Source organism: Mugil cephalus, chromosome 11 (genome assembly GCF_022458985.1).
Source record: "Mugil cephalus isolate CIBA_MC_2020 chromosome 11, CIBA_Mcephalus_1.1, whole genome shotgun sequence".
Lineage (NCBI taxonomy): Eukaryota > Metazoa > Chordata > Actinopteri > Mugiliformes > Mugilidae > Mugil > Mugil cephalus.
In genome coordinates this window covers 9,520,228-9,544,785 of record NC_061780.1, presented here as the reverse complement: position 1 = coordinate 9,544,785, position 24,558 = coordinate 9,520,228, and the positions used below count along the sequence as shown (strand labels likewise).

The following is a 24,558-nucleotide window of genomic DNA, read 5'->3' as shown; positions in this document are numbered from 1 at the left end:
GAGCAGCAGGCTCTAGCGCGCGCGTGTGTGTTTTTTCTTTCTACCCAACAATAATCCCTTGTTCACTAATAAGTGGATCAAAATGCCATTCGGCTGATGTCATGTTCATGGTGACTTTCTCTGACTTTCGCTGTGACATTTTCCATTTCATCCCTCTAACTGTGAGTAGGTGTCCGGCCGCCTCGCACCGCGAAAGGTGCTGATGCTGTTGTGTCCCTGGTGTGTGTCCCTGCGCCGTGCACGCCTGCGCGCGCCCGTATTTATGGGCTCGCTGCTTGTCTTTACATGCGGAAGCATCTCACATCTCCGCATGTATATGATTTAATGCTCTCTCATGTCCCATTCGGGGGTAATTCATCATCCAGCCGTGCCTCCCTATCTGCCTCCTGACATTGCTACAGCCCAACTCCACTCTTCTCCTCCTTTTCCACCTTCATCTCTGTCTCTGCTCCTCTGTTCCCTGCTCTGTAATTTATTGCAGGGAGGCGTGATCTGATTTGCTGCGAACTTAATGAGAAAAACACAGAGAGGGGAGTGTGTGCGAGGGAGAAAGGGAAGGAAGGGAAGAAGAGTGAGCGGGAGGAAGGCATAGTCGAGGATGGAGAGGACAGAGGAGAGAGATGTGAGGATGTCCTTCATGCACCCTTGAGTCTTGGTGGGTGGGTTGAGTAAGTGCAGGAGATGTGGTATGATGTGGGTTTTGGTAGGAAGTTGGAAAGAGTACAATAACAACTTAACAACCTCCTCTCCTCTCCTCTCCTCTCCTCTCCTCTCCTCTCCTCTCCTCTCCTCTCCTCTCCTCTCCTCTCCTCTCCTCTCCTCTCCTCTCCTCTCCTCTCCTCTCCTCTCCTCTCCTCTCCATGTGTCATCACATTACTTTGCACACACGAACGCTCATAACTGCAGCGATAGCGCTGGGAATCATGCTCGTGTGCGTCCACCTGTGAGCTAATGTAGTGCTCACAAATAATACATTACAGGCCTTGTTTGCTAAGAGGCTCGTCGCCACATCCAGCGCTGTGTACAGTATGTACACACTGTACCAGATGGGAAAGGCTGTGAGAGTGCATGTTTTTGTGCATGTGAGGGTGTTCAACTCTGCACACACACACACACACACACACACACACCATAAACTCTGTATGATGTGTTTTTTGTGTGTATAAGTGGGCAGGCTTGGGCGCCACAGTTTGGACGTCTTTACTAATTCCTGTTTTTATTAACCGTTAAGATGATCCAGTGTAAGTGGTGGCAAAATGACAAAGTTCACTGCAAATAATTAACCCAGAAGTAAGTAGGTAGAGCAGGGAGGGTTCAAATTTGCTTTCAGTTTAGCATAATTTTTTATAATTGCACCAAATTTCAAGCGAAGCGAAGCAAAGAAACCTCATGGCGACGCACAAGACAAATCAGCAGATTGGTCGTTAGGATTCATGAATTAAATTTCATGCGGACCCATCTGATAACTGCGGCGGCATTTCAGTTTGGAGCAGAGTAACGGGCCGAGCATCCGACAAAAACTGTCCTCCCTAGTTCCCTGACACTGATGTGGCTAAAATGTCAGCTGTCTTTAAAGGGCACGGTTTGTGTCAAAGATATTGGGGGTAAAGCTCTAGCTGCTCTGTCATTCTTTCCCTTTCCCCCCCTCTATCTGGTTATATTCCTTTATTGATTCCCCACTCTGTCTCTCCCACCCTTTTATCCCACCCCCGTCCTCCGTCGAGTCGTCTCCCTCTGTATGGAGGATTAGTGGAGACAAAGAGAGATCCTGAAGCCGGCTCTTGCTGAAGACAAGCACAGGAGGAAGACTGTTGTTCTCTCAGCAGGAAAAGATACTAATGCCCCTCTAAAGACGTTTGTCTATCTCAGCTTACTCCTTTTCTTCTGTCATGCCGAATAAAAGAAATGTCAGCGTATGGTTTAGTGTCAAGAGATTAACTGTTTAACAGTTATTTTCCTTAAAATCAGATGGAGTTACTGGATGGATTTTGGACCAAGATTTACCAACTAACACACATAAGGAGGCATGTTAGGACCTAAAATAAACAAGGCACCGTTGCTTTTTCCCCAAGGGGACAAGGCTCCAGGAGTCTATCTCAGTTCTCGATTAACCCTGTTTTCGTTGCGTGGAGTTCACTAAGCATCCACATGTTGTCACAGATACAGATCTCCATGTTCTCCTTAGTGCCTGCAGCGTCCCCAGCCGCTGCATAATTCAGACTTCAACTCTGTTTGGCTTGTATGTTGCATGTTATCAACCCACTGCAGAGAATGGGAATAAAAGCTTGATTCGTCTTTTTTTTTTTTTTTTTTTTTTTTTCTACAGTATTAACATTTTTTTTTGGTTTGTCAGCATCAGTATTCCCTCTACACGAGCAGCTATCCCAGCGAGTCTGCTGCTGGAATTGCACGTCTAATAAGTGATTGGAGGGTGAATGAATTATAGCCTGGAGACCTTAATGAGGCCTCAGTGGGAGGGAGGGTGAGCAGGTGAAAGCAGCTGCAGCTTTCACCGAGGAGGAACCTCGTACCCCCCCATATCTCCTCTTTCTTATTCACATCTTTCTTTCTTGTGTACCTTTCCATCTTGCTGTGTCCCCCTTATCCTTCATCTGGTGCACTTATCCTTTCTCTCAGCTCTGGCTGTGGCTTTCTCTCCCCTTAACACTCCCCCCATCCCCATTACGGACGCCTGACACAGCACATGTTCAGTCCTTTGTGTGACAGTGCCCTTCTATTACCGGGTTAAATGGCAAATCCATATATATATACAACGCAGAAGTCCATTTGATGGCTGTGGAGCCTGCGTGGTCCTATGAATCTGACTAAATTTGCAGATTTGTTTTGAGTGTCTGCTTGGAGTGTTTTGGGATGTAGAGTGTATTAAGAAGAGCCTTTGAAAAGGCTGTGTGAAAGCAATGAAAAGCCTTGTACCCCAACACTTCTGCCAATCCTCTCTCACACACACACACACACATAAACATTAGTCCTGCCAATCTAGCTTTTATGTGCCCTTTTTCATGGCAGTGCTTGGCGACACGGTCCGTGAGAGGAATTTGAGACCGCGCAGGAACTTTGTGTATGTGTGCGCACGGGTCACCTCATGACATCGAACTGGGTTGCCACAGCAGATGTCTTTAATGCCCAGGGCAACTCGCAGGAAAATGCTTCAAAAGAAGGACGGAGTTTGTCGTGACTGACACCCAGATGAGCTCAGTCGCTGTTTCAGTCAGTTTTTAACTTTAGAAAACCCAGTCACTTCAGTAAAAGCTTTTTGGGGAGGCATCTTCGTCATGTTCCAGGGGCTTCTGTGTTTGCGTTGGTTAAGCGGGTGCGGGTGTGGGTGGGCAGCTTGACATTAAAGTGTAGGGAAAGTGAGAGAAGGCTGTGATTACCACGTAAATGGATGTGCTAGGTAGGCTGCGGCGCGCTGCAACCTGAAAGTGAAGCGCCTTGTGGCTCTACCTCTGAGATCTCCTCCAGGCCTGATTGACAGCTGGATGCAAGCTCTCAAACAGATGTTGCCGCAGCAACAGGGCCAAGAAAACTGTCTTCCACTACAGTGGAGGACAAGCAGACTAATTAAAGAAGTAATGAGCTGAGAGAGAGAGTGTAACAGACACTGAATGAGGGAAAGCTGTGGATGCATTTTGCTCTATCTCTGTTGCAGCCACAGTGGTCTGCACAGACACCCTCAGGTGCCAGATGCCACACAAGTACGTCTGACTTGAATTGGACCACTTAGGCCACCATGCATCCGAGAGAGATAGTTTTAGATATGATAATTTATTAAATTATTGAGCTTTTTGCCTCTATTTCTTCCTCTATTTCCCTCAATGTCTGTTTTTTCATGTAAATGACATCTTCCGCCTTGTTTTACATAGATCTTTTATGTTGAACGTTCCCTTTTATTCCAGAGACAGATTGCGCTTTTTGTGTTTGTTTGCATATCATAAATGCAGTTATGCATAATATATTATATATATTATAAATGCTAAAAAAAAAAAAAAAAAGGAGGTGGTACAATATGGGTAGGTGGGGAATCTCGCTACATTAGCGTGTGTCAGCGTGGGGGGATGGGTCTGGGGCTGAGTTTGCGTCTTTGTCTGTCAAATAAATTATTTAAATCCCACAACAATTAAAGCTGAAATCTGTTATCGGCGTCCTCCATTAGATCCCCGTGTGTCTGCCTTGCTGCCTCAGTATGCCGCTCGCTCGCTCCCCCTCGTCTGGGCTCAGCGTGAGTCCGGATAAAGATCACAAGCCCTGAATCTTAAACACACATCCCAGCAGAACAAAGGCTAACAGCGCGCGGCTGTGACGCAAGAACCCGTGCACGCACCGAACGTCTTCATCACAAGAGCGCTTGAATACCTTGACAGTGCTTCTTTCTGATGTAAAAATGTTGGTAATATGCTTCTTGTGTCTGAAGAGTGTGTTTAATTTGCACTCTGGAGAATACTCTGAGGTGTTGGGTGATCTGAGGTTGGAGGGTGCGACGTGTGTATGGCTGCCTGTTCTGCACGTTTATTTATTGGCAGCAGTGCATGATGGGATATCTGTCCAGGCCCTGAGCTCTGTGCTAACAACTTTGTTCTCCCCCTCTGCGCCATCATTCCCCCATTGACAACAGTTCTTTCCTTCTTTCCATTTTATCTGTGTCTCGCCTTTACCCACGTATTTTATATTGCTGTGGCAAACTGACCATTAGTCATCAGGGAGAGCAGCCTCCTTCCACTGTGGGCGTGTGCACTGATGTCAGGCCTTCGGTTGAAAAAAATATATGTGGGATAACAGCCCTGGAGAACGTCTGCTCTCAGTTGATATTAGAAAAGTACACAAGTGTCCTGTGTACAAGCTTATTAACTGCGTAATTAGTACTATTAATATACTGTATTCATTTATTTGTATTGCTTTTAACGCTGCACTTTGTTCTTTGCCAATGATATCACTATTTTTGTACAAACGGATAAAGAAAGAAACTTGATTGTCTGTGACAGAAAGCCTAGAAAAGGGCCTATCAGGCGTTTAACTTGCAGATTTCAGACTAGAGATCGATCTCTCTATATTTCTGGGAGGTCTGGCCCTAGAATTCATGAAGTTCAATAAATGTTTACGTTTTTGGTTAAATTGAGACTAAAATTTGTTACCATCATGTAATTTTTATCATGTGAACAGAGGGAGAAAAAGCAGCTCAAAAGAATCAGCAGCACGTATCGTTGATGTAAAAAAAAATCTGTATCAATATCGACCCTTAAAAAAATCCATATCGGTCGATCTCTATTTCAGACACAGTATCAAACACTTGAGTGACATGTTTTTGGAGGATACCTTTAAATGCTTTCTTGATGGGCTTTGAAATGATAAGAATTCATCTTTTCATGGCAGAACTTCCACTACGAATGGTTTGAGCAGTGAGGACCAACCACTAATTATTTTATTTATACACTTTTCAGTCAAGCTCATTTCACCTGTTTCCGTTCTTTATACTGAACCAACCTAAACAGTTTAACACATACTATACAGAACTGAGAGTGGAATTATTAATCTTATCAAACTCTTGTCTAGAAAGTCATTGTAGATCATTAAACGACTCTTTTCGAGGAAGAAAAAGGCCTGAGCACTGAGGTTGCGTGTTCACCACTGCTCTGTCAGGTTGGCTGAATCTGTTATTTTTGGTTATTCATTTTTACAGAGCTTCTTTATTTGTGACTGAATGAATGTTTAGTCTGCTTAACGGTCGAAAGCATCCAAGAAACACGGGAAACGTTCGAAACTTTTAGTTGAGATCGCCTTGTCACACAGTTAGCGACTATAACTAACTCTTACACCCGACTCTTCATTTTATGAAAACTAATCACAGTATCTCAGAACGCTAATGAGGCTGATTACTGCTGTTGTTATAACAATTAGCTCCAAGCAACCAATGGAAAAAAAGACAAATTGTTACTGCACAAATTTGAATTAATTCAAGACATGATAACTAATACTCAAGGTTTATCAATTTATATTTTCCATTGTGTGGCCTAAATCTACCCAGTAAACACTGACTTATATCGACCTGAACGGGGTGAAAATCCGTCCCATCTACTTGTCTCTTGTCGGCGTCTGGTCATTGACAGGAAGCTGCTATAGACTGATGTCTCTCTGGTTCATTGTGGCAAGTGGCCTGTTCAGATGCTGCAAAATGTTTAGGTTGCGCATCTTCATGCCAGTTTGTGTCTCTGACAAACACAGCAGTCCTCCTTGAGCAAAAGTAAACTCAGATTAATCACACGAAAACAAGATTGTTTTGCTGTTCATTACCCTCTGGTGCCGTTGGTGATGAGTTGTTCATTGCTCAGTGTGTATACTAAGGACTCACAGTGTACTGGTGGTGCTGGCACTGCTCACTGAATGTATGCATATATTTCTCCTCCTCGTTCTATGTGTGTGTTTGTTCACGTCACCTAAAAGTGAGATAAGAGGCTAAAACTCAGAGCTGTATTATATTTTGAAATAGAAACAGACTAAAAAAAGGACAAGCCTCCATTCATATGCCGCATTCCTCTGTTTTTTGTGTGTGTGTGTGTGGCTGAGTGTGTGTGTGCACTAGAGCTCATACATCTCTGTCTCAGATCAGGCCTGCAGTGTATGTCTCCATTGGGAGTCCTGGGTCCGGCTCTGCTGAGGAAGCACACACCGACTGATTTCTTCTTATTTATGCCACTCTTTCTCTCCCGCGCGCTCTCACTCTATTTCCCATTGTGCCTGTGTTGCATCTTACACTACTTACTGACCTTCACTTGTCCTTTATTCCTCTGATAAAGACACACACAAACACTCACCATTTGCTAGAAGGCTGGATTTGTGTAATTGTGTTTGTTTGAGTTTGTGAGCTGGAAATAACCCCGTCCCTGCGCACTGATCATAATTAGCTGGGCTGATGCTCTGAAGCGCTGAATGCAGTCGTTCCACAAAATAGTGTCACGCTGAGTGACACTTGAATGAAGACCAAACAGTTTCTAACTTGAATTCTCTTTTTTTCCCTTCTTCTGTGTTCCCAGTGATCTCCTGTCTTCGGGGTATGTGGAGAGGCATTTGTCACAAAATGGGAAGACTGTCGTCACCAGTGTAAGATTCTACATATCATCTCCTTATCTCCCATCATGCTCCCTGGCACTGTGACACTATTTACAGTTAGGATGGAAGATGCAGTATTTTATGGTGTTAACACCAGTCATCCCCGGTATTAACATGCATCTTACTGTTTGGATCTATACTATAGTATGAGATCAGCCATAACATTAAAACCACTGGCAGTAGAAGTAAACACCACTGACGAGCTCTTGCACCTGGTATTAATGTGGCTGTTACTACCCACCTAGACCAGACTTTAACAATCTTTAAGTATTTTTGATTAATTTGCCTTCAGCTACTGATCTGATTCTTACTGCTACCAAAAGTATAGACCCTTTCAGTACAATATGTTGGGCAATTATAGACGACAAGCCCGGCAACAAACAGTAGTCAAAGTTAGCAATTAGCTGATGAATAAGAATCAAATCAGAGGTCATTAAATACTGAATAGTATTCACCAGGTCTCCAGAGACATGACGGCAGTGTAGGCAGCATTATATATTATGAAATAGAAATATCTACGTGCTCTCTCAAGCAAGCCCAGCATAAATCCACAAATGATCCCAATGTGGCTTTTTTGCAAAAATGAAACTATGATGTCTCCTCTTATATGTCCTTTTCTAACCTCAGCGGTACAAAGTGCTTTTCAAATATCTCTTATTCACTCATTCTCACTAACACAGCACAGCCTCCTGAATTCACGCAGTGAGATTCAGTCATGTTGGCTGAGTCACAACACATGAAACATTATTAGTGTAAATATCTGTCAGATGACATGATCAGTATAATACGTCCACGCATAGATCACATGTTAACATCAGTGCGGGGGCACAGACGTGCAGCGCTGTCTCAGTATGTTTCCCTGACTCCGGGAAACAGCAGAGCCGCTGAACTGGCACCGATGGAAATTTGTCCACAGCTCTAAGTTTACAGCTGCACTTCCTGTAGACCTGGCAGGTTCTTCTCCCTCTCTCCACATCCTTTTATTGGTTAATCAATGAGTCCGTCTTAACGCAGAGAAAACCCGCGCCCCGTCCGGTCATCCAGGCTTCTTCTGTTCGTCTTACTTTCATGGAAACCCAAGTGGATCTGTGGCTTTGGACTGAACCCGAACATGAGATTAAGATTGATGTGATAATCCTCTAAAATCTGTTACAGGACACTCATTGAGGCGTCGCGTTACATCACATAAGTGGAGGGATTATAATGGTCAGGGTTTACTCAGCTAAGTAGCAGATTAGCGAGATATTAGATACTTCACAGAGAATGATCCAGATTATTACACCACGTATTGTATAATATGGCCACTGGTAATTATGGCACTGACTGTAAAGTGATCTGTGAATTAATTCTCTGTGTAGATGAATATTCAAAACTCTCCATCTGTAGTTTTTCTATCGTCGTTACCTTTTTAATTGGAAACAGTAAACGCTGCTTTCGTTTTATTAATGACGTGCTATTCAGAGGTTAATGTGAGACAAGCCCAGTTTGTTACTCTGCTCAGTGCAGAGGTCAACACGTCAGACACTGTAACACAGCTTTTGCTCCGATAACTAGGTCAGAATCCTCTCAGCTCATGTTGAACATATGTAATTGAGGCGCTAGGTACACGCTGCTAATGTGGTAGCAGTCCCACACACATCCCACCAGCTGAAGCTAACATGATCCTACGGCTCTCTGTAATGGAGACTTTGGGTCAATATTTAGAAAAAAAAAATCATTAGTTATTTATAGTATTCTGCAAAAAAGCTTTTTTTTTCATCTTTTGAAGTAATTCTTTAGATTTGTCTTAGTTAGCGTCAGGTTGAATCATTACAGGTCAACAGAGATCTTGGAAATCATTTCTCCTTGACTGTTCATGGATTTCTAAATTATTAGGTTGTGTGTACGTCCAACACAAATGAAAAGTTGGACCTTATCTGATGTGAGTGTTTTGTGGGGCGGGGGTGGCTTAAAAATCTTCTGATCATGTATGATTCGGACATGTATCGCGACATTGCCGTCACGGTCAAGATTAACGTTACAAACACTGCAAAATAGTTAATCAAATAACTTAAGGAAGTGATATTCTATTCAGAATCACACGAGATAAAGTTTATAACTTTTCATAGTGGATAAGTTAAGTGTTATATAGTATTTATACAGTGAGTCAGCTTTATTACGGGAACTATAAATAATACACTTTTGCACCACCTGAGAAATTGATATCGTTCTCTAAACTGTTGTCTCACTGTTCCTCGCATGGGTGATGAGTGGGCATAGTGCCTTTAACTGTTCCTCTTTCTTTAAGTGGAGCTAAAATTCCACATGAAATAATTTAATTCCTCATTGTCTGACTGACTCAGCTTGTTCCACCTCGTTATAAAATCTATTTAATAATTACACTTGAGAGATACTCAATCATAAACATATAGGTCGGATTCATATTGTTGAGCCCCAGCTTGTCTGTCAAACTGTGCCATTAAAAGGACATATTGCAGAGGGTTTGTCCATCCTTTTACTTAAATTTCGCCAACTCAATGTCTGACATGTTTGTTGATCTGTGGAGCTTTGGGACTTTAGACTTTAAAAACTAATCTCCTGTTTGGGTGAAAAGTGATTGGCCACTGCTTAGTATGTGTATTTTTTAATGAACAGTGCATTTTATTGTAATACATGTATGTATAGTTGTGTACCTCTCTTTATTATGGATTCACCATTCACAAACTTTCATAGGGCAGCGTGTCCTACTTGTTTACCAACTATCTGACCTCAACCTCTTCATTGTCCATTGTGTTGTCTAGATTAGGTGATTAATTACTCTTGTAAGGGTCTTAGGAGATTACACATCCGACATATTTAGCCACACACACGCTGAGGATGCACCCACATCGCTTGGTTTTGGGTTTTTCTTCCTCCTCGAGGAGAAGTGGAGCAGAAGGTTCAGGGCGACAGCAGGAGAAGAGACGCTGGGATAGTAGAGCACCGCGCCACTTATAAATAGCCTCCTCTGTCTCTTTACTTAACCTCTCTCTCCTCATCTGTAGCTCCAGTTAGGTTTATCTAACACTTCCACAGCCTCTTTTGTCACACACCTTTGCGCGTTACGCTGCCAGTCAGGGAAAACACCGCTGTTTACTCTCATAAGATCTAGCCATTGTTAACGCGATAACGGGAAAACAAAGAGACGGAGAAAAGCTGAGGACTCGTAGCTTCGCTTCTTCATTTCCTGCGAGAATCAGATTTGAAAATGATAGCCAAGTGTGACATATCTGAGACTGAACGAGAGGGAAGAGGCAAGTCACCATAAAAAGCAAGAGTAGAAAAAAACAAAAACAAACCGGTCTCAGCGTGGCTGATGCAATTTCACTCGTATAATTCAATGATGACAGTTTATTCAGATGAGTTCCTCGCACGCTGATGCACAGACACACACACACACTTTGTTTGTAACACTATACACTTCTCAGCACTTCATTTGAGAGCAATCAAGCTCTACAGAATGACTGTATACTACATATGAGCCTGATATCCTAAAATTAACATTAAGGAAATAAGTACTGAAAAACTTGGAAAAATTGTTTCCCAATATTCCTCTAATAGTGAAGTCAGTATGGAAATAATATAATGATGTTAATAGTAGTAACCAATGAATCATTCTTGTTTCTCTGTAAATTAATGTTGCTAAATCCTTCTAAATCCTTCACTTCATCACTTCATTCATTAGGTTTGAGCGTGTTCGTACAATCTCCTGTTTCAGTCTTGGTTCCAGGAGGCAAATTCCGTTCTGCATGGTTTAATTTTATGGGAGTCAGCAATTATAGTTTATAACACCCGCAACTACTTTGAGTCTACACAAAAAATATATCAGAAAAACATTTTTCCAATAATCTGATATCCTGTGACAGCTCCACTGATGTGTGAAGGATCAGAACTAAATCTGTTCTTCCCTGCCCCTTATCAGACGAGAGTAGTTTGAATCTTCTCATCCATCCATCACCAAGAAATCTGAATAATTATGAATGAAGGTAAATGGGAAATAATATTGCGGGAGGCAGTCTCCATAACGGTGATCTAAGTTTTTAAAAAGCCTTAAAAGATGAAGGAGAAGCACTTCTATGCCATACAATATTTTCACAATAGTGTGTTCCCACATTCGCGGCAACAGTTTGAGGCCAATCCCTGAGTCAGAGAAATAAAGAAACATTTTGAAGGATGCATGTGGAAGAATTTGGCTCGTCTGCACAGACCCTGACCTCAAACACATACGACACCTTTGGGATGAATTAAAATGCCCACCAGAGGCTGTTGTAGTTGGATAGTAATGGCTGTAGTTCAGGTTTCCCCATGTATTTGTAGTTTGGTAATGCCAACAAACACATACGTGCATCCTCACACAAACCTGTAAGACACAGATTAGGACGGGGTTGACTGCGAGAGCTGGATGTAGTAGTGGATGCAGAGGTACGTTGCAGTGCGCAGCATCAGACGGTGGAGCAGAAATTGATCCTTTGATAAAAGCTGCGCTTCCTCAGGGAGACCCGCTTCCTGCCTAATGGCTGTTAGGCAGAAAGAAATGGACCAGCAAGAGATGGCCTGCAGAGCACTCAGACACTTAGACATCATACGCGTCTATTGAAAATAAATGTGTGTTTACGCTCGCAGATAGAGCAAGAGATGCACTCACCCATAGATAGATGGAGATAGAGAGTGTAGACGGCTGGAATGAGTGCTCGACAGAGATGGAAAAAAATTTACAAGTGACCGATGGCGTGGGTTCCTACAGCGGAAAAGTTGCGATGGGAAAGAGCGAAGTCACAGAGGCGTCAAGACACAGATGGTAGGATGTGAATGGGTTCATCTCCGTGAGCAAAGCACCAAACAAACACACATGAAGTGCATTCGCATATTTGCACTGGATCATTCTTACACTTGCGTGTATTAGCAAATGAATTCTGTGTGATTGATCTCCCTCGACTCATTTCCTGATGGATCATGCGGCAAGTGGAATATTTCTCTCTTGTTTTCAGAAGAAAAAAGCGTGTGTGTCGACTTAACTCGTGTTGTGTGTGTGTGTGTTTTGTGCGCAGGGAGGAGAGCACTGCTACTATCAGGGAAAGGTCAGAGACTGCCCTCGCTCCTTCGTGGCTCTCTCAACCTGTCATGGATTGCAGTAAGTACACGTAATATGGATGTGAATTTTCATGTGTGTTTTTCTAAGCCGCTGCTGGAGCCTCTCCGTGTCCAGGGCCAGAGCCTTGCTCCCTTTTATTCATTAGGTCAGTTTAATTAGTTTTAGGCGGCCCTCCCTGCCTCTCTGCATTTTTCATGGCACGGGTTAACAGACAGACAGACAGACATCACCCTGGCTTTGTCTCCTTTTTTTTTCCCTACTTCTTCCTAGTACTGGTACACATCATTGGTCAAATCTTTTAACAATAAAGTATATTGTGTCTGTTATATTTTGTACTAGTTTGTAATTTTACAGTCATTATTTAGGATAAATAATAAAACAAAGACTAATGCAGCGCTTGGGTACCTGCTCAGTGGTTAACACTAATCCTTATACAGTGTTTTAATTATACAAGTCATTTTATATATGTGTGAAAACAGACTGATCATCTTTGTAACTTTCTCCCGTTTTAGACGTTATTTTTGCGAAGACATTAATACTGTTTACCGCCATTTAATTGTTGACAGTGTACACTATCCCATCTAATTATCGCTTTGGAAAACATTATGACTCACTGTCGATCCATTACGCCGTATCGTAGCGGTTCTCGGATGCAGTATGTCTTGCCTCAATATAATTAACCAAGCAACCAGTGCAGACATGTAATTTCAGCTAATTATGGCAAGGGGCGAAAATCAGATTGATAGTTGCTGAAAAAGCTAAAACATGCGGCGGCTTTTAATGATGTTTGCATATTTCATGGGACTGTGGCGGCATGGTGGGAAATTTGTCAGCACAGCAAATTATATCATGGTGCGTGCAAAATAAAGAAAGCAGGGTCATGAATTAATCAGATCCAAAGTAGATGATGAACGAGTTGCGCGCTCAATACAACGGCATATTTGGGAACTAATACGTTATAATGTGATGGACATGATTAGAGGTGTTTCCTTCTGTCATGAATGAAACACAAAACACAATGAGTCACTAGTAATTGGTCCAGATGTTAGTGTAGCATGTTGTGATGCTGCTGTCATACTTATTTTTAATATTTGTAACAATGCTGTAGGAATGTGTGTGTGTATGAGAGACAGAGCAGGATGTAAAACACCTGACTCAGCATAAGGGAAATACTCTCCCTCTAATGTCTAAGCCCCCGACATCACTGTGCACCTCCCTGGACTCCCTCCTCCCCCTCATTGTCTCCCTCTCGCTCTCTCTAACACACACACAAACTTTACCCTGTAAAGTGTATGGAGGAATAGTGCCAACAGCTTTATGCGTCCTCTAACATGGTGTCAGTTCATCCTTGACTCACGTTCCCTGCTGAAACGCCACCAAAGTTTTAGGCTGAAATGCAAATTCACACACAGGTTATCAAGAGCTTGAACGTACATCCGTGGCTCATGTGTCACAGAAGTGTGTTGACGTCATCGAGAATCATCTGCATGTCTTTATTTTGGACACTTTGGATTTGGAAACTTATGCAAAACTATGTAAAACTGTTTTTAAACCTTAAAGCTACATTGAGAATTATGGATGATTTTTTTTTTAGTTCATTTTAAAAACCTGAGCAATAAATTTGCAAACCAGACAGCAAAACATTAAACTGAACCTCCCGTTGATTCTTCCTAGGTTTATCACTAAAAGCAATCCATTTACATTATCATTTAATGCATATATATTGTAAAACCTCTCTGCTGCTGTTTTAAAGTAATAATTACAGTTAAGGTTAGGGGTAAATATCATTTGTTCTGAGAAGAGTTCATCCCTGGAAGGGTAACCCTAAAGTAAGAGGAATCTTCCCATTCACAGATTTGTGATATCACCTTTATGTTGAACTCTGACCCCACAAAAAAAAAAACTGTTGGACCGACTTAAATTTCAAATTGCTTCAACTGGCAATTTAATTTAGTTTTATCAACATAACTTAGCAAGTTCGATTAACACAATGGATTTACAATGGATAGTCATCGGGTGAGAGGAGGGGTAGACGTGACGTCGGACGCACAAAAACCTAAAGAAACTTAACTCACACACTTTAACTTGTGATTGAACAAAGTGTAATTTCAAATTGATGTAATCCACAAACGTACACTGTCATGACTAAGAGACTCGTGCAAAACATTACATTACTTCAGTTACTACACATGTACTCTTTTCAGAGTGCTGGACAAGGCAGATTTAACATTTTCTTGCTTGAATCCACCAGAGCTGATCGACGCTGATTAATTATGTGTGATTCCATCTCCCAAAATATAAGATGAATAAATCAATTAACATGCATTTTACTCGTTCGGTAAAGCTGCTGTAATAATTTATGTAATAAATGTTACATGTGACGTCCTGCTCTGTAGAAAACCACTCTTTGACCTGTGTTTTCTGACTGTGTGTAATCTGCTCTAAGTGCTGTGTTGGACCAGGACAAAGAGCGTCTGCTGAAGGGTAAAAGAAATCTCAGAGAGAAAGAGGATTGAGTGTTCCTGTGGTGTTTACCCTTCTCACTTCACTCTGACCCGACCAATCTCCTAAAAGCTTCAGATGAACTTAATTAATGGCTAAAGTGTCATTTATGTAGACATGCCAGCCACGAGAAGACCTTCAGCCAGCTGCTGAAATAGAAACTTCTCAGAGCGGTTGCTTGTTCAAAAACGCTGTGGCCTCTTACGGTCGTCACCTTACTAGGTGACAGAGTTTTCAGCACGTATTGAGCACTTCTTTGTCATCTTCTGAAATTAAACTTTCATTTTCAGTCAGTTCAACCCCCACCAGTGGCAAAATGCTGCTTACAGTAACCTTAATCCAACATTATATGATTCACATTTTCTTTACTGAGTACTTTTATTTTTGATATTTAATGTACAATTTCTTTTATTGACTTTTATTGACATCTCAAGATCAAAAATAGCAACAGTAATGAGTATTTAATACAGGATATGAATACGTCCTCCACCACTGGCCTCACGCATGCCGAGGACGGCAATGAGGACAAAAGAGGATTTGGTCCAAACCGTGTCTCGTGGGAGACCTTTACAGTTATTATTCTGACAAATGCTCCAATAATACACTAAGCCCCTGAGCGGGCGCTGAAATGACCAATCTATCACGTTGATTGTTGAGGAGGAGTCAAACTCTTCCATTTGATGATGGATGAAACTGCAGAAACTTTCCCTGATATGTGCCCTCTCCTCTCCCTCTCTCTGTCCTGTTCAGTGGGATGTTTTTTGACGGCAATCACACCTACATGATTGAGCCCGGAGGACAGGACGGCAGCAATGTAAGTACTCTACAAATCTGTGTGCGCGGCTTTCGAGAAGCCAGAGATGGCCTCTGCTCAGCAGGGATTACCAATCCGTCTTCTCGCGTTGAATTGCTCCTCGGTCCTGTTGAGCTGTCAGCGGTTGGATCATTTTTCACAGCAGTATTTTTATGTCTCGTCGTCCTCTACAGTCCCCTCTGAGGAGCTCAGGTTCCTCTTTATCTTCACTAACCGACATATTTAGTACATGCTCTTTTAAAAAGATTTCAGCCTGGCTGTTATTTAACACTATCAATTATTCATAGTGTAGGCTCCCTTGTATTTTCAGTCTTCTTAGGTTGGTTTTTTAGTGCTGAAGGTTTGGTAACGTTTGCACCCGTCTTCCCGCCACATGGAGCCGTCGCTTTACACTTTTACTCTCAGTTACAAAGTGTTTGTTGGACATTCTTCTTCACGTCGCACGTGGTGTTGGGTGTTATAACTGGCTAGGGGACATGGTAGTTTATTTGTTTCTGTCACAAAAAAAAAGCATATTTAATCAGAATTTTTACCAAATGATAATGCCACACCACAGCTTCATAGTGTTCTCCCTATGAAAATGCTGAAGTACCACTTGGAATAGAAATAACACAGGTGAGAGCCGTTTTTCTGGTATTACAGGATTTGGGAGTTAATGCCCTGAGAGGAAGCTGAGAGAAATCTCAGTCAGTTACAGATCACATACCACTCATTTGGACTTGTCTTTACAGGACCATGAATGCAACACACACTCAGACACAGACCTCAGGGATCTCAGAGATGTTCTGGGTCACAAAGCCAGAATACAGAAGACGATAAAAATTACAAACATCATGGTCCAGAACCAAAAGACTGATCCGAGATTGTCTAAAGTATGAGAGAGAAAGAACGAAACAGAGATATGGTTCATGAGAGACGTCCTTTCTGCTCTAATTAAAACCTACAGAAGATGTTTGTGTTAATCGGTAAAGGATGGAGACACCAGATAACAGATGTTCCAGGTGTAAAGTGGCTGAAATAGCTGAAAGAGAAGGTATGAGACAAAATGAAGAGAATGGACGGACAAAAGATCCCTGACGAGGAGGAAGGGGCGTAGAGGGAGGTCTTTGTTGAGAAAAATGAAATTGAGCTGCTTAATATTGTATGTTCTGCAGAGAAACCATAAAATAAGAGAAACTGGTTTATTTATAATGGTTTGCTATTGCCAGGAAGTGTGAATTTAATAAAGGCAAGGGCGCATTGTGGAGGTGAGAAATGGTTGAAATAAAAAAGAAGATGGGGAAAAAGAGGGATGCTTGTTTACGTCATATCTGTCTCTCCGCTCCTTCCTCTCCTACGCCCTCCTTTTCCGTCCTCTCCTCTGCCTCCATCGTTCCTCTCCGATGTTTTCTGGAGAGGCTGAATTATTCAGGTGACGAGAGAGAGAGGGAGAAGTAGATCTAAACTCAGAATATTTCTGCTCCTCTACATAGATACAGTGCCTCGCTCATTCAGTTACGTAAAATCCAGACAAATTGGAAAAGTTTTATTTCTAGTTAAGTTCCTGTACACGGCTGCTGTGTATGAAATATTAAAAATACCACTAAAGTGTCGTGTTCAGTGACAGTGTTCAAAACATCAGTCACAGATGTGTCTGTTCAACATTTCACATTAATTAAAACGTTTCACGTGTGACAAGCAACATAGTCTTTGTGCACGTTTTAAAAAAAATATTTCAGTGTTTCTGTATTCAGTATAATTATTAGTAAAAGTAGGATGAAACAAAATGTCAAATATCAGCTTGAAAAAGTTCTTCACTGTTATTTCATATTTTGTTATCAAGTGCAATTTAACTGATTAACTTAGTTCACATTGGTGTCCAGACTGAAGTCTAATGATGCGTTTATGCATCAATAGTAATAAAAATATAATATCTAGTTTTAACACTAACATGGATTATGTTGCTTCCAAATGAGTCATTTTAATTCTGATCTGTCAAGTAATAACAAAGTAATGAATGTAAGTGTGTAATCTGTGGATTTGTCCCACTTTCTTATTTGCTGAGCTCTGAGATCTCGACAAATTCTGTATCACTGCTGCCCTGGGATAGACTGGCCTGGCGACCTGTCCAGGGTGCAGCCGGCCTCTGTCCGCTGGGATAGCCTCCAGGCCCCTGCAGCTCAACGCATAATAAGCGGTTAAACATAATGGTTGATTGGTGAAATACTGCCACTTTTACTCTAATTTTCTTGTTCTTCTTTCAGTGTAACAAACATTTAGCTTTCAACCTTCAGCTGTAAAATACTATATCTCAATTGTGCTTCTTTAAGAATATCACAACACATATTTACCCATGCTGTAGTACGAATATTGACACATTTTTGGCAGACAGGTACGCGACTCCGTCGGCAGTATTGGTTTTTGGCTTGTTAGTTTGGGAATGCTGTCTGCATATTAATGCCGGGTACACTGCTGCCCTCCGGCCCAGCAGTCCCTGTCAGTTTGTCAGCACCGAACTCTGGACGTCTGCTCCCTGCAGGCAACAGTCCATCCAGACTGTCTCTCCCCCTCTGGATTCACATCGGAGTATTTATACTGGAGTATCTCTTTCTCTATATCACTCTCATTTATTTGTGTCTCTTTGTCTCCTGCGACACGTGACTTGGTCTGCAAGTCTGCAGGAAAAACCTAGCGTGTGACATTCAGAGGCTCTTGCACTGGAAGCAGGTCTTTGAAAGGCTGCACGCTCAGTCATGCTCTCGTTATATTATTCAAACAGCCGTATGCCACTGTGAGACTTTTGCACTAATTGGGGTAGTTGAAAGTTTAAAAAACAGAATAGAGAAACGTGGTTGGGAGAGGGCTGTGTCGAGATGGAAAGCCAGCGTGACTCTTGAGGGCCATATGGTAAATCCATCTGTCCTTCTTCCGCCAAGACAGAAGAAGTTATACAGGACGTTAGATAAATGTGTCGTGAACAAGCTGCTCCTGTCACTTCATGCAGCTGAACTAGTTTTAAAGTGTCCTGTTGTTTACACGGCTTGTATACAAGTGAACTACTGCGGTGAGTCACCTCGAAGGCCAGAATTAAAGTTCACAGGATAAGAACGTGATGTTCTCGGGCCGATGAAGCTTGCACTTGTTCGGCGTGTTGGTGTCTGTGTGAGTGTGTGCATGCAGACACCGTAGGGACGATGTGTGATGCTGATATGCATTTGCAGAAAACACCATATGTCCAGCCGCCTGGGAGTTTTGGACACCTTTCGAGTCCCACCTGCACCTTGGGGTCATGCACAAATGCCAATTTCCATTGACTTGCAGAGAGAACTGAGACAAGTCCTGAGAGTGAAGTCTCTGTGCTGATGCTCTAGTAGCTGTGAGTTCACCGTTACAGCGTATTTCAACTATGAAAGATAAAAAACAAAAAGAGCAGTGAAATTAAATGTAACATTTGCATTGTTACGTAAATTATAACACGTGGACAATTTGCTGTTTATTTGAAGCTTTTGCAATGTGACCAAAAGTCTCCAGTCTTGCAGCAATCTGACGCTTTACTGCACGACCACGTCTTTGTTCTAAATGTTCAGGACGTGCAGCATCAGCATGCTAACAGTCTCACAGATGCTATGCTCAAAGGCGTTTGTTTTTACATTTTTTACAGTCTGAACTCACAAGCTGGTGAAGTGACAGAAATAGCTTTGTTGCTATTTTAAATGTTTTTAAATGAGAGGTTTAAATCAGAGGTTCGGACTGTTAGCATCTCAGCGTTCCTGCATTTCCGTCTTGTTATGTTCAGAAAACGGTTTGCTTTATTGTTGCTTGTCTGAGGATCTGACCTGCAGGAGGTAGAGGAGAGGAGGCTTCAGGGATAACAGAAGATGAGAGGGTGGGGAGTTGCAGGGTGATGAGGGGGGTGCGTATTGATGATGGCAGGATTTAGGGTGGGGGTGTTTGCATTAGGTGCCAAAGGGAGGATTTTTTATAGGCACACTAGCTGGGAATAACATTGAAGTTGATGGGATTTAAAAAAGAAAAAAAGAGGGGGGCGGGGGGCATGGGGGGAGGGGGTCTCCCTGTGGCCTGGAGCCAACTTCATGTTACTAAACCTGGACCAGTTCATTCACACATGCACAGAGGGAGTGGGAGGCATGTTATCCCTCCCTGCTTTATATTCATGAGCCAGCAGTCTGTGTCTGAGATCCCGTTTCCATTGGCAACCCTGGGCCCTGCCCCCGTTTCTTTCCATCACAACGTATGAATCCCATATGGGGACAGACCCTTAATCTCCATCACTACACACAACCTGCTGAGTCCGTACACTGTGTATATATATCTCCAAACTGAGATTATTGGCAGGTAGAAATGATCTGAGAACAAAGGAGGCCTGGGCGAGAAGCTGTTACTTTACAACAGTTAATCCAGCCTCTGCTGCTCTGATAATGATTTCTGAAACTGCGTGTGTGCGCAACAAATAATACCAGAGCGGTTTTGTCAAACACTGCTTCAAATTACGAGTCTTCTTAATCATCAACCGCTAAACTCTCGAGAGTCACATCAAAGGATTTGGTTCCATTTATAACTGCAGCAGTTTACGTTGGTGGCTTTTAATTCAGATGCTCCGTCCGCTTGGACTACATCAAAGATAAGACAAAGCACAGCAGCGCTAAAACTGTATTTTAATTGAATGTTTAGTGTTGTTAATTGCCTTTAATTTCTATCTGGAGGCTGTCAGCTTCAATATTTGTCTGCAGAGCAAATAAAGTCGTTATCCTCTCAAAGTTGCTTTAAAATTGCTGTTTAGTTGACACCGAGGTCATTTTTTCAGTATTACTGTTAATCACTGTAAGAGGCACGATCATGCAAATAGCATCAAAGGTACTAAATAGGATATAAACGACTTCAGCGTCCCACAGTAAATAAGTGGCCTTTAATGTTTTATGATGAGACATTTGTTTGAAACCAGATTCTCAGATATTACTTTTATTTAAACGTGTTAGCATAACCAGTGGAAACTACCACAGCAGCACATAAGAGCAAATCATGTCCTTGGATTTATAATCCAGACTGATTTAAATGATGCTTGGTTTCATCGGTTTCATGTTTATCATTCCTGGTCTTGTTTGTCGAAAGGCACACACTTTGTCATGATTTTAGTTTTATTTGAAATAAAAAGATGACAGTGTAGAAAATCGTGTTTCTTTTACAATTTCACTTTAGAATAACATAGTGGACAATAAAAATGCACGCCAGTGCTCAATAGGAAAAAATACACCAGAGGCAGCTAAATTGAATTTGGCGTCATCACATGGACTAAAACTACTGAACCACCACACACAGCTAAGTTAGCAAATGTCAACAGCACAGTAGTAGACACATTTTGAAACCACATTTAGTGTTTCTGACATTACAGTTCATAATTATAATTTAACAGAGTTTTTCAAATACCATTTCATGCGTCAGATTAAGACAGGTGAAACATCTCCCCTTTTTTTGTTTGAAGGCTGTGGTTGGTTATGGTTAGAAGAAGACGTACATTTAAAACAATGCTCAAAGTAAAAAAAAAGAAAAAAAAAGGGGGCACTGTAAACTGGCATGGTATTCACATAATTAGTGCATTGAAAAAAACTCTAACAGCTGCTCTTCAGATGGCACAGTGACACTTTTAACAATTCACACTACGACAATCGACAAATAAGATACAGACAGGTGATCCAGTTAGTGGTGCATGTCAGTGTTATGTTCAGTAGTGACAACAGAATACCTCCATACTCTTAGCTGGAAACCAGCACAATTAAGTTGAGTAGGAAGGTAAAGTAACAAAATACGTAACAGAAAATAATACATCTGAGGACGAGCTAAGAAAAGGGTTAGAATTTATATTAAGCCACTTGGTAACAGCAGTAAGAAAGTTGGTCCATTGGCCACTTCAGGAAATTAGAAACTTGATGATGCTGGTAAATAGTGAAACAAGCTTGGTTGAAGTGTCTGTCCTGAGCTGTAAATAAAAGTTAGTTTCTTCCCTTTCCATAATACTAAATGGAGTACAGAGATTTGCACTAGTGCTAGCGTCATATTTGTTTAGACAAATAATCTCATCCTTCATATAGTGTTGTACCTCCAGGGTTGTTTTGACTGACTCTCATCCTCTGTGATCAGCAATTTACAAACCTGGACCGACAGACAGAATCTTTAAAGCCATCACTCTATAGTCTGTAAATAGCTCTCGAGTTATTAACTTTCATCAATCATACTCTATTAGTTATATCAGTGGTGAATAATATGGGGGTTTACCGACAGAGGCCTTAAACGTGGTCTCAGTGTGACAGTACGGGAATGTCAATCTCTATGGCTGACATCCGTGAGCGGCTGGAGTAGCGGTGGCCTACGTGGCTGGACGCGTAGCCCTGAGACGGAGCGTAACTCTGAGACGGAGCGTAACTCTGAGACGGGGCGTAACTCTGAGACGGGGCGTAACTCTGAGAGGGAGCGTAACTCTGAGAGGGAGCATGCGAGGCAGCGTAGCCGTAAGCTTGGGTCCCTCCCACCTCTGAACCATACCCCTCTGGAGCAGAGTGCTGAGGCATGAACACCTGTGGGGCAGCAGGGGCGATCACACTTTGCGTGTAGCCCTGAATGGGCACGTAAGGCTGTGCGTCGATCACCGCGGGAGGATACGCCTGAGGTGGGAAGGGCTGTGGGCCATAAACTGGTGAAGGAGGATATCCGTTGGCGGTGAGAGGCTGGGTGGACGCGGAGGTAGGCATGGAGGGTAAAGGCAACCAGAAGGGTGAAGGCAACTTCTTACACATGCAGTACCACATGAACATCAGCAGCGCGGACAACATCAGTCCCCCAGCGCAGCCTATTGACACGTACACGGCGAATCCATCTGAGAAAATGTTGTCGTATCTGGCGTTCATCTCCTTGGTGCGGAACAGGAACCACACTGAGGGTGCGATGGCGACGGCTCCGCCCAGAAACAAGAACGTCCCGGCCACCAGATGACAGCCCGCACTGTTCACCAGGAATCGAATCGTTTTAATGTCCGGTTCAGGCTTGTCCGAGCAGCAGCAGGTTTTACACATCCCGGCCATGCACAGCAGCAAGGCCAGAGAGCCGAACGTGAGGGCCGTCGGGAGGCAGAACTGCAGGAGCCGCAGATCTAACTGGTCCACTTTAGAGTACCACTGGAAATAAAAGAGGATTTATTTTTGAGTTAGAATCACTTGAAGCATAAATGAAAACAAAAAACAAACAAACAGAAGAACGATTTTCTGATAATACCTCTGAATCATGGTAGTAACATCCCGAGTAGCCGTCTTGCTTCACACATTTAGCCCACAACCCGTCGTAGACGCTGACATTTTTGGCGTTGCGATTGAAGGTGACGAGCCTGGTCACACGCCACTGAGGGATCACCGTGGCCACAACAATCCCACCCACAGACACAAATGCAATGATGAAGGAGAAAGCGTTGGTGGCGTGGATGTCCCGGCACGACATGGTTGGTTGTTGCAGTTGCAGGTGATGCTTCTAGGAGAGATCCTGATCCTGGATACGCACAGGAGGTTCGACAGAAAGCAGAGGCTGGTCAGTACTCCTGAAAATAACGTGGTTATGCAAGTTTGTCCAAATGGCCCCATTAGTACTGAATCTAACTGTGCCACGGGCTGACCTAGCTATGGGCACCCCCCCACCTCCCCCTGCATTTCTATTCACCACAGTGTAGTTGACCCAATATCTGCTGTCCCAGAGAAACAATGCTCTCATTTCATTAGCAAACAAAGTGAGGATGACTTGATGGCTGAGCTTGCAGTGAGAGTGTCCATACAGCAGTGAATAGACGATACAGCTGAACAATAAGTAATTGAATTGGAAACTTGAACCTGCCAACGTGACATGATGGCAGCTACTCTTACTTTTATATAAAATAAAGCTGCCCTACTTTGACCAAAGCCAAAAAGATGAGAGTGGACTGTACATGTGTGTTGCATAGCTGCTGTCGATCCTGGAGTTGGTTTAGGTTTCACTAAGGTTTAAATCACTTTCTGGTCTCTGGGCAAGTTTCTTAAAGCCGCCTTAAACACTGTATCCTGGTTCAAAATTAAAGATAAGCATGGACCCCTCTCTGCAGAGGTCACCACCCCAAGAACAGCTTGAAATCCTACACTATTTCTAAAGAGAGCTTTTTTAAGGTTATCAACTTCTGAACAGTGTTTAATTTATTTATTTGTGGTTATTGCTGTGTATTTTTTACTCTGCTCAACTTTAAATACGCATCACATTTGACTATAATCCCTAAATATTTAATTCCTATTAACTAAAATGCAACTCTTAAATAGTTTATATATATTCTGGCTTCGTGGTATTGACTTAGTAGATGTGACTAACAGAAGACGTGCTGTACTGTCAGGTCAGTTTTGCGGAATTGAAGATGAATCATACCTGTGTAATAGCAGATATTTAACTAGTTGTGGTTATTACACTGAGTAGCCAGTTAGCCCGCAGTGCTAGGCTAACTATCGGTAGCTTTACACCTACTGTGCTAGGTCTTTTAGCCCACTAACTAGACGGTACCCACGATACATCTAAAGTAAACCAGCGTGTTCAGCAAAATCGTTTGTGCCAATTATACAAATAAAGATGATTTAATTAGTACGAACAAACTAAACGTCAGCTAACTAGCCAGCTAGCAGGCAGCTAAAAGCTTAGCATAACAGTAACATGAACCTGTTGCATCCCGATTGTTTTAACGCGAAGCTCAAAACATGAGAACATTTAACATAATGGTACATTACCGTATATATCCAGATGTTTAACCGTGTTTACAGCGAAGGCGGCAGCATTTTCGCCCCGGATCCCTTTTACACACTTGTGAACACAAACCAAACCACCGCGGCCTCAGTCTCTCCGAGAGTCAACAGGACGTAGGAGTCGTTTCCTCCTACAGGTGGTGGTTGTTGTTGTTGTTGTTGTTAACCCTATACAGTCACTGGGAGGGTTAACTATTAACTTAGTGTTGATGTTGTTC

The 24,558-nt window shown here is 42.5% G+C and overlaps 2 protein-coding genes across 4 annotated transcripts in view; one reads left to right on the top strand and one right to left on the bottom strand.

Annotated features, from left to right (window-relative positions):
• The window catches only part of adam22 (ADAM metallopeptidase domain 22), a 52,974-nt gene that overhangs the window by 8,871 nt on the left and 19,545 nt on the right, over positions 1-24,558 (top strand). For both annotated transcript variants that reach the window (XM_047597942.1, XM_047597943.1), the window contains exons 4-6: positions 7,047-7,113; positions 12,189-12,271; positions 15,485-15,548. In XM_047597942.1, the coding sequence (XP_047453898.1) occupies positions 7,047-7,113; positions 12,189-12,271; positions 15,485-15,548 (214 nt within the window). The remainder of the gene's footprint in view (positions 1-7,046; positions 7,114-12,188; positions 12,272-15,484; positions 15,549-24,558) is intronic.
• On the bottom strand, positions 20,666-24,467 carry cldn12 (claudin 12). 2 transcript variants are annotated; one of them, XM_047597945.1, is made up of 3 exons: positions 24,326-24,467; positions 22,812-23,078; positions 20,666-22,714 (listed from the first exon to the last, which is right to left on the bottom strand). In XM_047597945.1, the coding sequence occupies exons 2-3, from the start codon at positions 23,028-23,030 to the stop codon at positions 21,842-21,844; spliced, it is 1,092 nt and encodes a 363-aa protein (XP_047453901.1). In that variant the 5' UTR covers positions 23,031-23,078; positions 24,326-24,467; the 3' UTR covers positions 20,666-21,841. The 2 variants fall into 2 exon arrangements, with proteins under 2 accessions (XP_047453901.1, XP_047453902.1); XM_047597946.1 differs by having other exon boundaries at positions 22,812-23,127; positions 24,326-24,430.

Excerpts from the sequence above, each read along its gene's own strand:
- cldn12 (XM_047597945.1), bottom strand. The coding sequence starts at position 23,030 with ATGTCGTGCCGGGACATCCACGCCACCAACGCTTTCTCCTTCATCATT. Across the intron at positions 22,715-22,811 it reads GTTACTACCATGATTCAGAG|TGGTACTCTAAAGTGGACCA; the intron begins GTATTATCAGAA and ends TTTTATTTCCAG.